The sequence below is a fragment of the Coregonus lavaretus genome (assembly GCF_964263955.1).
Source record: "Coregonus lavaretus genome assembly, chromosome: 10".
Lineage (NCBI taxonomy): Eukaryota > Metazoa > Chordata > Actinopteri > Salmoniformes > Salmonidae > Coregonus > Coregonus lavaretus.
The window spans coordinates 13328744-13344278 of NC_139997.1; the positions used below are offsets into that span (position 1 = coordinate 13328744).

A 15535-nucleotide genomic window follows, 5' to 3' on the forward strand; every position below is an offset into this window, starting at 1 on the left:
ATCTCTCCTCCCCAGCTCTCAGAGCATGTCTAAAGGTCAGGTGGTCAGTACAGAGGCAGTGCTCTCTGAGTCTGACCAGTCCAGTACAGAGACAGACAGCACCGTCAAGTCCCAGGAAGACAAGCCTCCCCCCATCCCTCTGGACCCCCAGGAGCTGGCCAGCAGGATCCTGTCAGAAACCCAGAGCCACATGCAGGCTGTGGAGAGCCTCCAGAGGGGGAGGACAGGAAGGGCAGGCAATGGAGGAGGGGAGGAGGGGTTAAGGGAACCAGAACGTAGACCTTCCTCCACCTCAGCCCCCCTGACCCCGACTGTGACCCCCACCGGAGGGGGTTTGGGCTTCCGTTCGTCTGAGACCAGCGCTTTCAGCAGACCCAGTAGTAGAGCCAGCCTACAGGCCCGGGCTTCACCTCTCTCCCTCTCCAGCCCTCTCTCACCGCTCCCTGCCCCCCTCTCACCCCTCTCCACGCCCCTCCTCCTCTCCACCAGGTCCAAACCCCCCTCTCGTTCCTCATCCTTACAGAAGATCAGCTCCGGCTATAACAGCCCAACCCTATCCTCCCGCTCTCCCTCCCTGTCTTTCTCTCACCCCCACCCCTCACCCTCCAGAACCCCAGACCCCCACATCCAGGCGCAGCTCAGACTTAAATACCCTAGCTCCCCTTACACCCCCCATATCTCACACTCCCCCAATAGCATCTCCATCTCCCCCAGCTCAGGCCACCCTTCCCCAGTCGGCAGCTTCCCGTCCTTGGCTGCATCCCCAGTCCTCTCCCTGGCCCCCTCCCCTGCCCTCTCCTACTCCTCCACAGGTTCCACCTCGGCCCGCTCCAGCCCAGCCGAAACCCCAGACCTGGGTCGGTTGAAACGGGCAGGTCTGGTGGACGAGAGGGTCCAGGCCATCCACAACCTGAAGACCTACTGGTCCAACGTCACCCAAAGGCAGGAGGTTCCCGGCCCAGGCAGGGTGCTCCGAGGTGGGGGGAAGAAGATGAGCACGGTCCAGAAAGATGTCCTGGGGCTCCTTCACCTCTCTCCAAGACATGGATCCACCAACCAGAACCAGGACACTGAGGAGACCCAGAGCGCCACCAACCCGCCTAACGGACACAGAAAGCTGGGTTCAAAACCGCCAGTGGTGCCTCCTCCTCAGGCTGCTACTGACTCCTCCTTGGGAGGTAGTCCCGGAGCACCCCCATACCCCGTCAGACTGCCCTCTGGGAAAGGCTTCAAGTTCCCCTCGCCTGGGAAGTTCTTCCCCTCCTCTAAATGCTGAGAGGGGTTAGAGACTCTTCATGGTTAGATATCTGCTCCTGACTCTGAGGCTCTTCTAGTGGATTATACTAGCTGGGCTGCGTGCTATGAAAGGGACTGAACATTACACTAGCAAGAAGGACCACTGGGGACCACCAAAACTGAAGTTCCGATTTGCATTAGTTGAATAGAAAGTGGGAATGGGACACTTTGCGGTGACTGACTGCCTCCTAGTGGAGAGGAAAGGAAGGACAGAGCAGGGCCAGGTCATAAAGGAGAAAAGTGCAGTCACCCGGAAGGACAGGGGGGGTCAGACAGGACTCTGTATAACCCTGGGTTGAAATCTGCCTGAGATTCCTCACTTACCCTTGCCTCCTCCTACACTGTAAAGACACTTTGATACAGGCAGACTGTATCAGGCTCGGAGACTGTTACAATGACTGAAAATACCAATATGGTATTTCTATTTTTTACCTAAAACGCTCGCTGTTTGCGAAAGTCAAGAAAATGCTAAATGGAATCGTTTTAATTATGATTTATTTGAATAAAAGTATTGTTAATTGTTATCAAGGATCATAACCGTTATTATCGTTATTTTGTTTTGTAAATTAAATCCTGTGCTTTGTAATCAGTATTACGTGTTTTTATATATTAAGAAGCAAACGGTGCACAAAAATAAATAAAAACATTTATTTTTATTGAAGTGCTGAAAAGGCATGAAAGCATGAAATACAATTTCTATGTGGATTTGGTCGGGTCGCTCAAAAAGTTACATATTGCAGCTTTAAACACGCATCTCAGTTCTTTCAATAAAAAAGGTTTGCTCTCTTGTCTCCATGTAATGGTTTATGAAGAGGGATGTTACTGACTGCCTGGACTTTGCTCTTATCTTCTTGATCAGGACTGAATCCTCAAGCATGACATTTTTTCTAGTGTGATCAACTTTATAGACTATAAAATAAGAATTTGAACAAGCTTGCCATAGCGGTAAGAGATGGAGTGGGATGTATGTATCTATGATGATACTTGCTGGAGGTGAGGACTTAGCTGATGAAATCCTGGTTCTTTAGAGCAAAATCCACATACAGATTTTGGTTATGGAAATTGAATAATTGCATTATCAATATTGAGATAGTGAAATTGGTTTAGAAAAGTAATCTAGCTGTACTGTCATTTGGATAGTTCTTGCCCAGAGAAAAAGTATATTATTCTGAAAAACTTGAAATTGTTATGGTTCGAACCAGAGCCATATATCACATATATACAGTCGGACACGTTATTGATCACAAAGAATAGCTAAACGTATTCATGGTCCCATCCATAGCCATTCTACAGCTCACGTCACTTGTGCACAGTTTACAACGTGTGCAAGTTCTGACCAATCGACGACTTACGTGGGCGGTGAACCATTTGTTGTTGATAATTTCTAATAACGTCGACAGCCTTGCGCAGCCGCAGCCCGGTAGGAGAAGATGGTGCTTATCAAGGAATAGTGAGTTGAACTATTTTAAATCTCATTTCGTCGTATGTTGATATGTAATTTATTAAGTCGATGAGACAACTACAAATGTTATTTCAAATTATTGCCACATGTCAGTGTTTGTGTATTTCTGGCAGTTGAGAGGATATTGTGAGCGTTCTGGTCCGGGTGGATCAGGATGTGGATTCATGATACCGGTGTTTAGGCCTAGACAGCAGCGATAGCTAACAAGGTTTGTAGCATGCTAGCTTTGAATGAATCTGAATTGAGAAAACTAGTTAGCTAACGGGCTAACTTTGTGTCTTTACACCTGTACATTCAGAATGGATGTTAACAAGCTAGTTAGCCAACATGGTGCCATACATTTAGGTAGGTCTCGTGAGTGACATATTATTAAGGTTCCATCTCCGGTGGGCTCGCGTTTAGACAAGAATAGATATTGTCAGTTAAATGTTTCTGCGCAATGGAAAAGACCATGCAATTCAAATGGCAGGTAATGCGGGACACAAACTACCACGTTACTTAACGTTAGTTAGCTAACTACTGTATCCAAGTAAATCGTTCACACGCTAGCTAGCACTCAAGCTAACTATCAGCTCGGGTGGCTAACATGCACCATGCATGACACTTAAGCTAATTACTACTAGCTAGGCCGTTATTTTTAGACCGTGTTGTGTTCAGCCTGTCTGTCCAGTCTTTCCTGGCGAAACATGCAACTCGCAGAGGCTTAGCTCCGTCTGACTTCTCGGATACACGCGCGGATTTCCCTGCCTGTTTTGTTCTAAATTTAACAGCTCAAGCTTGTTACTTCAGCTGCAGCAGTTTTCATGGCAACCAAATATCGCTAGCTACCAACCTTAAGTACAATGCCAATAAATCACGCCCCCACGGCTGTTATCTTGCTTGATACAGTGAGTCTCATCATCATACCACCAAGCCAGCAATGTAATGCACAGACTGTATTGCTCAATGCTGTTTCATAAGTATCTCCTCTAAGAGCGTCTGCTAAATGACTAAAAATGTAAAAAAGAAGAAAAATGTGCGTCTTTAGCTGGCCAAGTAATTCCTGACCATGACTGTCCAAGCGTGTCATCCAGATTTGATTTATGGCTGTCTAGAATTAAATTGCTTCATACCCCTACAGACCCAGGCTCAAGTTGTGTGCTGTTGTTTTGCTCAGGGTGTCACAGGACACATCCCCTATCAGTTGTCAAGACAACTAAAGCGGTGCCTATTTCCTCTGAGGTTTATGGGTGGGGACAGAACAGTCAGCTGGTTTATCTGATACTCCCCTCAGGTGACACAGGAATGACACCACTGGGGACATGACTGAAAGATCAATACATCTATTTGCATTTTCCAAATGTCTTCCATGCAGCCGTCTCTGTGCTTTCCCATGTCATGTTTTATGATGTCTGTGGGAATTCGGTTACCATAGCTAGGGCTTGTAATTGCTCTAATATCTAGAACCAGTATGTTGTGTTGGCATAGTGCAGTGGGCACAGCAGTTTGTGTGTTTCATCAATTGACCTGGTGTGTAAAGCACAGCACACTATCAGAGTAAACTTAACATGTCTCTTTAACACTGAAATGTCAACCTGGAGAGTGTTACTGTGTTGGACTCGACTAACTTTGAATAACCTCTGAATTTTGTGGAGGATCGAGATTGACTCTCTCTTACCTATGACAGAATCGTGATTTGTTTCAGCCACTGCTTGGATTCTGTTTGTTTTTGAGAAATAAAAAGATACACTGTGGTTTGACTGCTTTCCATAAGGGTTTGGTTGGGAGTCGGCCAGTCGGGACTAACTTACCCTACATGGATTTGGAATATGGAGCTAAGAGAATGATATTCAGAGGATAAGTTGTGCTCGTCTCTTTGGCCCAGAAAGAGGCTTGTTCATATTGTTTAATGAGTGCTATTTTTTGGCGGGAATTTAGTCATTTTGACTAAAATACAAATTTGTCAGTTGAATAATGATTTAGTCAAGTTATTGTCAAAATGACACAGTGGGCCGTTTTAGTCAACTAAATGCCCTTTTCATTTTAGTCATCACATTTTTATTTCCTCATTTACCTATAGTAAACATAAAACACCAACTTCCATGTGCACAAACAGCCTTGTCCTACCAACATACTTTTCTGCATAACATCCTATCGCATGATTCTCTTCAAAAAGCCAAATGGGCAGAAGAACACATTACTCAGCAGCAGATTAAAAATCACACCCCTTGACAGGGCTCCAGACTAACATTTTCCCCCGGTGGCACTGGTGCTCAGCATATTTACATTTACATTTTAGTCATTTAGCAGACGCTCTTATCCAGAGCGACTTACAGTTACTGAGTGCATACATTATTTTTAATTTTTTTCATACTGGCCCCCCGTGGGAATCGAACCCACAACCCTGGCGTTGCAAACACCATGCTCTACCAACTGAGCTACATCCCTGCCGGCCATTCCCTCCCCTACCCTGGACGACGCTGGGCCAATTGTGCGCCGCCTCATGGGTCTCCCGGTCGCGGTTAAGAGAATGCCAAGAGTGTGCAAAGGGTGGATATTAGAAGAATCTCAAATATAAAATATATTTTGATTTGTTTAACACCTTTTTGGTTACTACCTGATTCCATATGGGTTATTTCATAGTTTTGATGTATTCACTATTATTCTACAATGTAGAAAATAGTAAAAATAAAGAAAAACCCTTGAATGAGAAGGTGTCCAAACTTTTGACTGGTAGTGTATATATCAAATAATTGGCGAGGGCACTAGAACAGTGCAGCACCTGGCCTCACCCTACTAGAATCTGAAGTCAAGTTTCTACTGTTTGCTGATGATCTGGTTTTTCTGTCCCCAACCAAGGAGGGACTACAGCAGCACCTAGATCTTCTGCACAGATTCTGTCAGACCTGGGCCCTGACAGTAAATCTCAGTAAGACAAAAATAATGGTGTTCCAAAAAAGGTCCAGTTGCCAGGACCACAAATACAAATTCCATCTAGACACCGTTGCCTTAGAGCACACAAAAAACTATACCTCGGCCTAAACATCAGCGCCACAGGTAACTTCCACAAAGCTGTGAACGATCTTAGAGACAAGGCAAGAAGGGCCTTCTTTGCCATCAAAAGTAACATAAAATGTGACATACCAATTAGGATCTGGCTAAAAATACTTGAATCAGTTATAGAACCCATTGCCCTTTATGGTTGTGAGGTGTCATCAACCAATAATTCACAAAATGGGACAAACACCAAATTGAGACTCTGCATGCATAATTCTGCAAAAAGATCCTCTGTGTACAATGTAAAACGCCAAATAATGCATGCAGAGCAGAATTAGGCCGATACCCGCTAATGATCAAAATCCAGAAAAGAGCCGTTAAATTCTACAACCACCTAAAAAGAATCGATTTCCAAACCTTCCATAACAAAGCCATCACCTACAGAGAGATTAACCTGGAGAAGAGTCCCCTAAACAAGCTGGGCCTGGGGCTCTGTTCACAAACACAAACAGACCCCACAGAGCCCCAGGACAGCAACAGAATTAGACCCAACCAAATCATGAGAAAACAAAAAGAGAATTACTTGACACATTGGAAAGAATTAACAAAAAAACAGAGCAAACTAGAATGATATTTGGCCCTAAACAGAGAGTACACCCAAAATTAAGGAAAGCTTTGACTATGTACAAACTGTGAGCCTTGCTATTAAGAAAGGTCGCCATAGGCAGACCTGGCTCTCGAGAAGACAGGCTATGTGCACACTGCCCACAAAATGAGGTGGAAACTGAGCTGCACTTCCTAACCTCCTGCCAAATGTATGACCATATTAGAGACACATATTTCCCTCAGATTACACAGACCCACAAAGAATTTGAAAACAAATCCAATTTTGATAAACTCCCATATCTATTTGGTGAAATACCACAGTGTGCAATCACAGCAGCAAGATGTGTGACCTGTTGCCACAAGAAAAGGGCAACCAGTGAAGAACAAACACCATTGTAAGTACAACCCATATTTATGTGTATTTATTTTCCCTTTTTTACTTTAACTATTTGCACATCTTTACAACACTGTATATAGACATAATATGACATTTGAAATGTATTTTTATTATTTTGGAACTTGTGTAAGTGTAATATTTACTGTTCACTTTTATTGTTTATTTAACTTTTGTTTATCCATTTCACTTGCTTTGGCAATGTAAACATATGTTTCCCATGTCAATAAAGCCCCTTGAATTTAATTTAATTTAATTGATATACTGTAGTTTCAGCAGAGCGGAAGAGGCGAAGCGAGAGGGCTCACTCTCGCCAAACTCTGTCCAGTATAAGCCCAATGCGTTTCTATGGGAATAATATGCAGACCTTTTCACCTGCCTTCCCTCTTTTGGGACAGAGCCTCCCATTGTTAGGGGGGAGACATGAGCAACTCGTCATATATAGATATCTGGTTTCAGCCTCTTGCGAATCGGAAAGGAAAGTTGTCGAGTGCGCTGTTAGGATGCTGGATTGCACTAAAGTAAATTGATGTTTCGCAAAATATATATAATTACTCATGTCAAAATAAAATCATTCAAAATACTTCACCAGGGAGCATGACTTATTCACAGAGCATAATTATCTTCTTGAAAGAAAATAGCAGTGGTTGTTTGAAATCACGTGTGTTTGGGTAGTGCGCGTGGCAATGGGTCTAGCTGATTGAGTTGCGGCTGTCAGTGAAAATCGTCTAAAATATGTGTTAAGATAATGTGTCTTGAGTATCATTTAAAATGTTGCATCAAGAAGAAGGGGAGGTGTTGTGGCGAAGATATGGTACGTCTCTCTCCAGAATGCATGCATATGTAGGGAGTCCACATTTGGTAATTTCTGATTGTCTTAACTCACAACGTACACCACTAATTTGTTTCTTTGCCTCACACAACTCAACAAAGTCTGTTTTTGTTTTTACATCCATTGCGAATGATTTTCCCAACACTCCCGGCATCGAGCAAAATATATTAGGTTCTGATGATCCCATATATCCAGTGGAAACGTCATAAAAAAACTGCTTTCTGTGCAACTTTTAGGGCCCAGAATAGGTTAGTTGATACAATGTTGCAAGTTCGTTAGCTACAGCTTCGTGCCGCACCCAGTGATAATTTCATACAATGTTGAACTTCACTATGAATAGCTCAAGTCAAGACCGATAGAAAGGGAGGCAGACAGGCGGAGAAGAGAGATGAATGTGATTGAAAGAACCGGTATTTTCATTAGGATATTTTCTACAGTAATTTTTTTTCGGCTTTAGGGATATGTATTTTACTTAGTTGACGATGGAAGTTATAGGCCTACTGCTGCATTAGCATATAGGCTATCTCGGAGTTCTATACGCTCATTTCTTTAGCCGCCAATGGACCACCGTGTATCGATGTGTCCATATGGCAGACGGTAGTGCTCTCGCCTTAGTTACATTTTAACTTTTAGATTTTTATAATTTTACTTCCGATTTTTATGATTAACCAAGTGACAATGATTGTGAGAAACGATAACTTTATTATTGAAATGAAACTGTTCCACGAAAATGTGCATATAAAAATATTCATAACTTGCACGCAGATCGGTAGAAATGGTAGGCTAAATTGTAAGCTTTCCCGAAACTTGAAACTCACGAGCTGCCTATGGTCTTTACTACTACACCCATTTAAAAAATGCGTGCAGACATAGGAGGTCCGGTGAAAAAACGGGCCCACCTATGGAAATCAAAGGCAAGTCCAACTGATTCGTTATGGCGCCGGGTCAGATTTCCCCCCCCCCCTGTCAGCTGTCTTCTCCGTGGATACGTTGCATTCGTTCTTATTTGAATCGCACGATAAGTAAAGTGGGTCCAAACGTTGCCCCTTTTTCTACCGGGAGCGTGTAACATGCACCGGGAGAGTAGCCATGGCGTGTGCCTTATTTGCATCACTGATGTGTTGTCGCCAGATTGGAGAACGGTTCAATCTCTCCAAAAACTCTTGTCCAGTCCATTTACTAGTCAGATTTGAGTAACAGATAATTTAGACTCGTTTTCGTCAACTGAACATTTTAATTATTTTCTGGTCAATTGCCACAGAAAAATAGATGTTTGACAAATATTTGTCATTTATTATTTTAATTTTATTTTTGCAATCCCATCAGGAAAGAAACTCTGTTTGGTAATGGTTTCTGCTGACTGTTCTTGAAGTGTGTGTTATTGTCTCTGTCCCTCTCTCAGGTCAGATAGTGAGGTATCACAATGGCATCCGGGAATGCTGCCTCACATTACTGTGGTTGTCAGGGTGAGGCGGGAGTGCTGCCTTACATTACTGTGGTTGTCCGGGTGAGGGGGGAGAATGCTGCCTCACATCACTGGTTGTCAGGGTGAGGAGGGAGTGCTGCCTCACATTACTGTGGTTGTCAGGGTGAGTGGGTGGGATTGCCTGAGTCACTGCTGTGGTTGTCAGGGTGGGGTGTGGTGTTGCCAGGGAAACTTCCTGTGATGTTTCTTCTAGGCAATGATTTAATTTCCCATATCTGGATATTGGCCTTCCTGTGCTCTAACATAGGTTTGTTTTTTTCTGGTCCTGACGAGAAAGAAAGAACTGTCGGGGTAGGTTCTCTTTTGCACTGTTCAACCAATCCAGTAAATGCGGATGAGGAGTTAAGATGGAGTGTCACCTTGTTAACATCCAAAAGCGAAGTCGTGTCACAGGCTCTCTTTCCATTTCCCCTGAAAACCCGATGCATCCGTTTGTTTCTGACCTCACTGAGGGTGCCTGTGCTCTGCCATCATAACTTCCTGTTGCCTTCCCTCCAGAGTCCTGACCCACACTGTAATATAATAATATAATATGCCATTTAGCAGACGCTTTTATCCAAAGCGACTTACAGTCATGCGTGCATACATTTTTGTGTATGGGTGGTCCCGGGGATCGAACCCACTACCTTGGCGTTACAAGCGCCGTGCTCTACCAGCTGAGCTACAGAGGACCACTGTGACAGGCTGTTGCTGTTCTGTAGTTACACCTGAGAGAACTGTGGTTACACGTGGCACAACTAGGCCTCTGCTGGACCTTGGAACCCAGACTAGAATAGATGGGTCTCTATCTCTCTCTCTGTGGGTGGGTGGATTCCATCTCTACTGTCTCATTCAGGGATTGGTGGGATTATGAGTGGGATTGTCTGGGTTTTGCTGGCTGGTTGTCCAGTTGGTCAGGGCCTTCAGTGTGAAGGAGGCATACTAGGTCAATGGGCAATTCCACGGTAACAGAGTGGTCCTGAGACTCAGATTTTTCACTTTAAAATGTATGCCAAACAAAAACCAATGATTGCTAAGTTAAACGAACTATACAACTCTATGCAAAATTACAACTTTTAACAATTTCCAGTGAAAATGATACAAAAACACATTAACTTGAAGAACAGTACAGATGCAAAGTTTGTTAACAGAACACAAAACCATCATTCTGGTACCCAACTTTTGCATCTGCACTGTTCAAGTAATGTGTTTTTGTAAAAATGTCTGTGGAAATTGTTAAAAGTAGTCCTTGTACATAGTTGTATGGTTTGTTTAACTTTGCAATCATTCGTTTTTGTTTGGCATACATTTTAAAGTGAAAAATCAGTCTCAGCATCACTCCATTCCATGGTTACTGTGGAATTGCCCCTATACTATAGATCGAAATGGAGGCATTTACTAAAGAAAAGGCTGTACACGGTATATGCTGCCCCCCGTGCTTTACATATGGAGGAAGCTGCTATAGGAGGCAAGGTATATGGAGGAAGCAGCTATCGGCCTAGGTTATAAGGTTAGGTGATATAGCTTGGATGTAAACTCATCCCTGAAGGGCCTAAACACTGGAAAGCACTGTGTAGGCCCATCTCTTCAACCCCCCAGAACAAGCCGAATGAGTACCCAAACGAAATGTTAAACTGTGTGGAGAAATTGTCAGTTCATTGTAGTTCCTCCCTATTACAGTATGTTCAGCTCATTGGTCTGGATGATGAAGAACAGACAAGTCTCACTATGTGTGGGGTTTTTGGCTCTGGTTGAACTCAGCCAATTCAGGCTGAGGTGTGCAGGTTGACATTTATTGGGTTAATAATATAATAATATGCCATTTAGCAGATGCTTTTATCCAAAGCGACTTACAGTCATGTGTGCATACATTTTTACGTATGGGTGGTCCCGGGGATTGAACCCACTACCCTGGCGTTACAAGCGCCATGCTCTACCAATTGAGCTACAGAGGACCAATCTTGACTTGAATCTTGTCTTGGCTAATCGTAAAAAAATCATGAAAACAAAACATAGCTTTTTGGTTTTAATTTAAGGTAAGGCATAAGGTTAGCAGTGTGGTTAGGGTTAGATTTGAGAACTTTGTGGCTAGGCCAGCTAGTGACCACCCTGCAGAGCTGCCTCCAGGACAAGATTCCTCCCAATAAATGCCAACCTGCCTGAGGCATGGGTTGTGGTGTGGTAGTGTACTGCAAGGGCCCCTTGCATGGTTTTTGGTCTCTTTGGTCTTTGTTTTCTTATGTTGGCTGATGTTTTTTTTTCTTACTCTCTCTCTCACAGCCGTGTGATCCTACCGATCTCTGTGCAAGAGGTGAGTAACACCATGTCATAACCCACACCAACCCAATTTTTGTGTTAGTTTCCTGCTTTCATGCATGCAAGTCTGTACATGCATGAAAGCAGGTCATACAGTGGGGGAAAAAAGTATTTAGTCAGCCACCAATTGTGCAAGTTCTCCCACTTAAAAAGATGAGAGGCCTGTAATTTTCATCATCGGTACACGTCAACTATGACAGACAATGAGAAAAAAAATCCAGAAAATCACATTGTAGGATTTTTTATGAATTTATTTGCAAATTATGGTGGAAAATAAGTATTTGGTCAATAACAAAAGTTTCTCAATACTTTGTTATATACCCTTTGTTGGCAATGACACAGGTCAAACGTTTTCTGTAAGTCTTCACAAGGTTTTCACACACTGTTGCTGGTATTTTGGCCCATTCCTCCATGCAGATCTCCTCTAGAGCAGTGATGTTTTGGGGCTGTCGCTGGGCAACACAGACTTTCAACTCCCTCCAAAGATTTTCTATGGGGTTGAGATCTGGAGACTGGCTAGGCCACTCCAGGACCTTGACATGCTTCTTACGAAGCCACTCCTTCGTTGCCCGGGCGGTGTGTTTGGGATCATTGTCATGCTGAAAGACCCAGCCACGTTTCATCTTCAATGCCCTTGCTGATGGAAGGAGGTTTTCACTCAAAATCTCACGATACATGGCCCCATTCATTCTTTCCTTTACACGGATCAGTCGTCCTGGTCCCTTTGCAGAAAAACAGCCCCAAAGCATGATGTTTCCACCCCCATGCTTCACAGTAGGTATGGTGTTCTTTGGATGCAACTCAGCATTCTTTGTCCTCCAAACACGACGAGTTGAGTTTTTACCAAAAAGTTCTATTTTGGTTTCATCTGACCATATGACATTCTCCCAATCCTCTTCTGGATCATCCAAATGCACTCTAGCAAACTTCAGACGGGCCTGGACATGTACTGGCTTAAGCAGGGGGATACGTCTGGCACTGCAGGATTTGAGTCCCTGGCGGCGTAGTGTGTTACTGATGGTAGGCTTTGTTACTTTGGTCCCAGCTCTCTGCAGGTCATTCACTAGGTCCCCCCGTGTGGTTCTGGGATTTTTGCTCACCGTTCTTGTGATCATTTTGACCCCACGGGGTGAGATCTTGCGTGGAGCCCCAGATCGAGGGAGATTATCAGTGGTCTTGTATGTCTTCCATTTCCTAATAATTGCTCCCACAGTTGATTTCTTCAAACCAAGCTGCTTACCTATTGCAGATTCAGTCTTCCCAGCCTGGTGCAGGTCTACAATTTTGTTTCTGGTGTCCTTTGACAGCTCTTTGGTCTTGGCCATAGTGGAGTTTGGAGTGTGACTGTGTGAGGTTGTGGACAGGTGTCTTTTATACTGATAACAAGTTCAAACAGGTGCCATTTATACAGGTAACGAGTGGAGGACAGAGGAGCCTCTTAAAGAAGTTGTTACAGGTCTGTTAGAGCCAGAAATCTTGCTTGTTTGTAGGTGACCAAATACTTATTTTCCACCATAATTTGCAAATAAATTCATTAAATATCCTACAATGTGATTTTCTGGATTTTTTTTCCTCATTTTGTCTGTCATAGTTGACGTGTACCTATGATGAAAATTACAGGCCTCTCTCATCTTTTTAAGTGGGAGAACTTGCACAATTGGGGGCTGACTAAATACTTTTTCCCCCCACTGTAAATATGTGTGTGTGTGTGTGTGTGTGTGTGTGTATATATATATATATATATATATATATATATATATATATATATATATATATATATATATATATATATATATACATACATACATACATACATACATACATACATACATACATACATACATACATACATACATACATACATACATACATACATACATACATACATACATACATACATACAGTGGGGAAAAAAAGTATTTAGTCAGCCACCAATTGTGCAAGTTCTCCAACTTAAAAAGGAGAGAGGCCTGTAATTTTTATCATAGGTACACGTCAACTATGACAGACAAAATGAGAAAAAAAATCCAGAAAATCACATTGTAGGATTTTTAATGAATTTATTTGCAAATTATGGTGGAAAATAAGTATTTGGTCAATAACAAAAGTTTCTCAATACTTTGTTATATACCCTTTGTTGGCAATGACACAGGTCAAATGTTTTCTGTAAGTCTTCACAAGGTTTTCACACACTGCAGCAGGGATTTTGGCCCCTCCTCCATACAGACCTTCTCCAGATCCTTCAGGTTTTGGGGCTGTCGCTGGGCAACACGGACTTTCAACTCCCTCCAAAGATTTTCTATGGGGTTGAGATCTGGAGACTGGCTAGGCCACTCCAGGACCTTGAAATGCTTCTTACGAAGCCACTCCTTCGTTGCCCGGGCGGTGTGTTTGGGATCATTGTCATGCTGAAAGACCCAGCCACGTTTCATCTTCAATGCCCTTGCTGATGGAAGGAGGTTTTCACTCAAAATCTCACGATACATGGCCCCATTCATTCTTTCCTTTACACGGATCAGTCGTCCTGGTCCCTTTGCAGAAAAACAGCCCCAAAGCATGATGTTTCCACCCCCATGCTTCACAGTAGGTATGGTGTTCTTTGGATGCAACTCAGCATTCTTTGTCCTCCAAACACGACGAGTTGAGTTTTTACCAAAAAGTTCTATTTTGGTTTCATCTGACCATATGACATTCTCCCAATCCTCTTCTGGATCATCCAAATGCACTCTAGCAAACTTCAGACGGGCCTGGACATGTACTGGCTTAAGTAGGGGGACACGTCTGGCACTGCAGGATTTGAGTCCCTGGCGGCGTAGTGTGTTACTGATGGTAGGCTTTGTTACTTTGGTCCCAGCTCTCTGCAGGTCATTCACTAGGTCCCCCCGTTTGGTTCTGGGATTTTTGCTCACTGTTCTTGTGATCATTTTGACCCCACGGGGTGAGATCTTGCGTGGAGCCCCAGATCGAGGGAGATTATCAGTGGTCTTGTATGTCTTCCATTTCCTAATAATTGCTCCCACAGTTGATTTCTTCAAACCAAGCTGCTTACCTATTGCAGATTCAGTCTTCCCAGCCTGGTGCAGGTCTACAATTTTGTTTCTGGTGTCCTTTGACAGCTCTTTGGTCTTGGCCATAGTGGAGTTTGGAGTGTGACTGTTTGAGGTTGTGGACAGGTGTCTTTTATACTGATAACAAGTTCAAACAGGTGCCATTAATACAGGTAACGAGTGGAGGACAGAGGAGCCTCTTAAAGAAGTTGTTACAGGTCTGTGAGAGCCAGAAATCTTGCTTGTTTGTAGGTGACCAAATACTTATTTTCCACCATAATTTGCAAATAAATTCATTAAAAATCCTACAATCTGATTTTCTGGATTTTTTTTCCCTCAATTTGTCTGTCATAGTTGACGTGTACCTATGATGAAAATTACAGGCCTCTCATCTTTTTAAGTGGGAGAACTTGCACAATTGGTGGCTGACTAAATACTTTTTTCCCCCACTGTACATACATACATACATACATACATACATACATACATACATACTGTGGGGAGAACAAGTATTTGATACACTGCCAATTTTGCAGGTTTTCCTACTTACAAAGCATGTAGAGGACTGTAATTTTTTATCATAGGTACACTTCAACTGTGAGAGACGGAATCTAAAACAAAAATCCAGAAAATCACATTGTATGATTTTTAAGTAATTAATTTGCATTTTATTGCATGACATAAGTATTTGATCACCTACCAACCAGTAAGAATTCCGGCTCTCACAGACCTGTTAGTTTTTCTTTAAGAAGCCCTCCTGTTCTCCACTCATTACCTGTATAAAAGACACCTGTCCACACACTCAATCAAACAGACTCCAACCTCTACACAATGGCCAAGACCAGAGAGCTGTGTAAGGACATCAGGGATAAAATTGTAGACCTGCATAAGGCTGGGATGGGCTACAGGACAATAGGCAAGCAGCTTGGTGGGAAGGCAACAACTGTTGGCACAATTATTAGAAAATGGAAGAAGTTCAAGATGACGGTCAATCACCCTCGGTCTGGGGCTCCATGCAAGATCTCACCTCGTGGGGCATCAATGATCGTGAGGAAGGTGAGGGATCAGCCCAGAACTACACGGCAGGACCTGGTCAATGACCTGAAGAGAGCTGGGACCACAGTCTCAAAGAAAACCATTA

General features: G+C 43.3%; 2 protein-coding genes across 2 annotated transcripts in view; both read left to right on the plus strand.

The window, feature by feature from the left end:
• LOC311135831 (tetratricopeptide repeat protein 28-like) overlaps window positions 1-1882 on the plus strand; it is a gene marked incomplete at its 5' end in the record, with an annotated part of 36597 nt that extends 34715 nt beyond the window's left edge. Inside the window, one exon of the mRNA XM_084169865.1 lies at window positions 16-1882. Coding sequence (XP_084025991.1) covers window positions 16-1276 — 1261 coding nt within the window. The 3' untranslated portion in view covers window positions 1277-1882. The remainder of the gene's footprint in view (window positions 1-15) is intronic.
• An 805-nt stretch (window positions 1883-2687) lies between these two features.
• LOC311135946 (phosphatidylinositol transfer protein beta isoform-like) overlaps window positions 2688-15535 on the plus strand; it is a 31526-nt gene continuing 18678 nt past the window's right edge. The window contains exons 1-2 of the mRNA XM_084169987.1: window positions 2688-2746; window positions 11312-11342. Coding sequence (XP_084026113.1) covers window positions 2727-2746; window positions 11312-11342 — 51 coding nt within the window. The 5' untranslated portion in view covers window positions 2688-2726. The remainder of the gene's footprint in view (window positions 2747-11311; window positions 11343-15535) is intronic.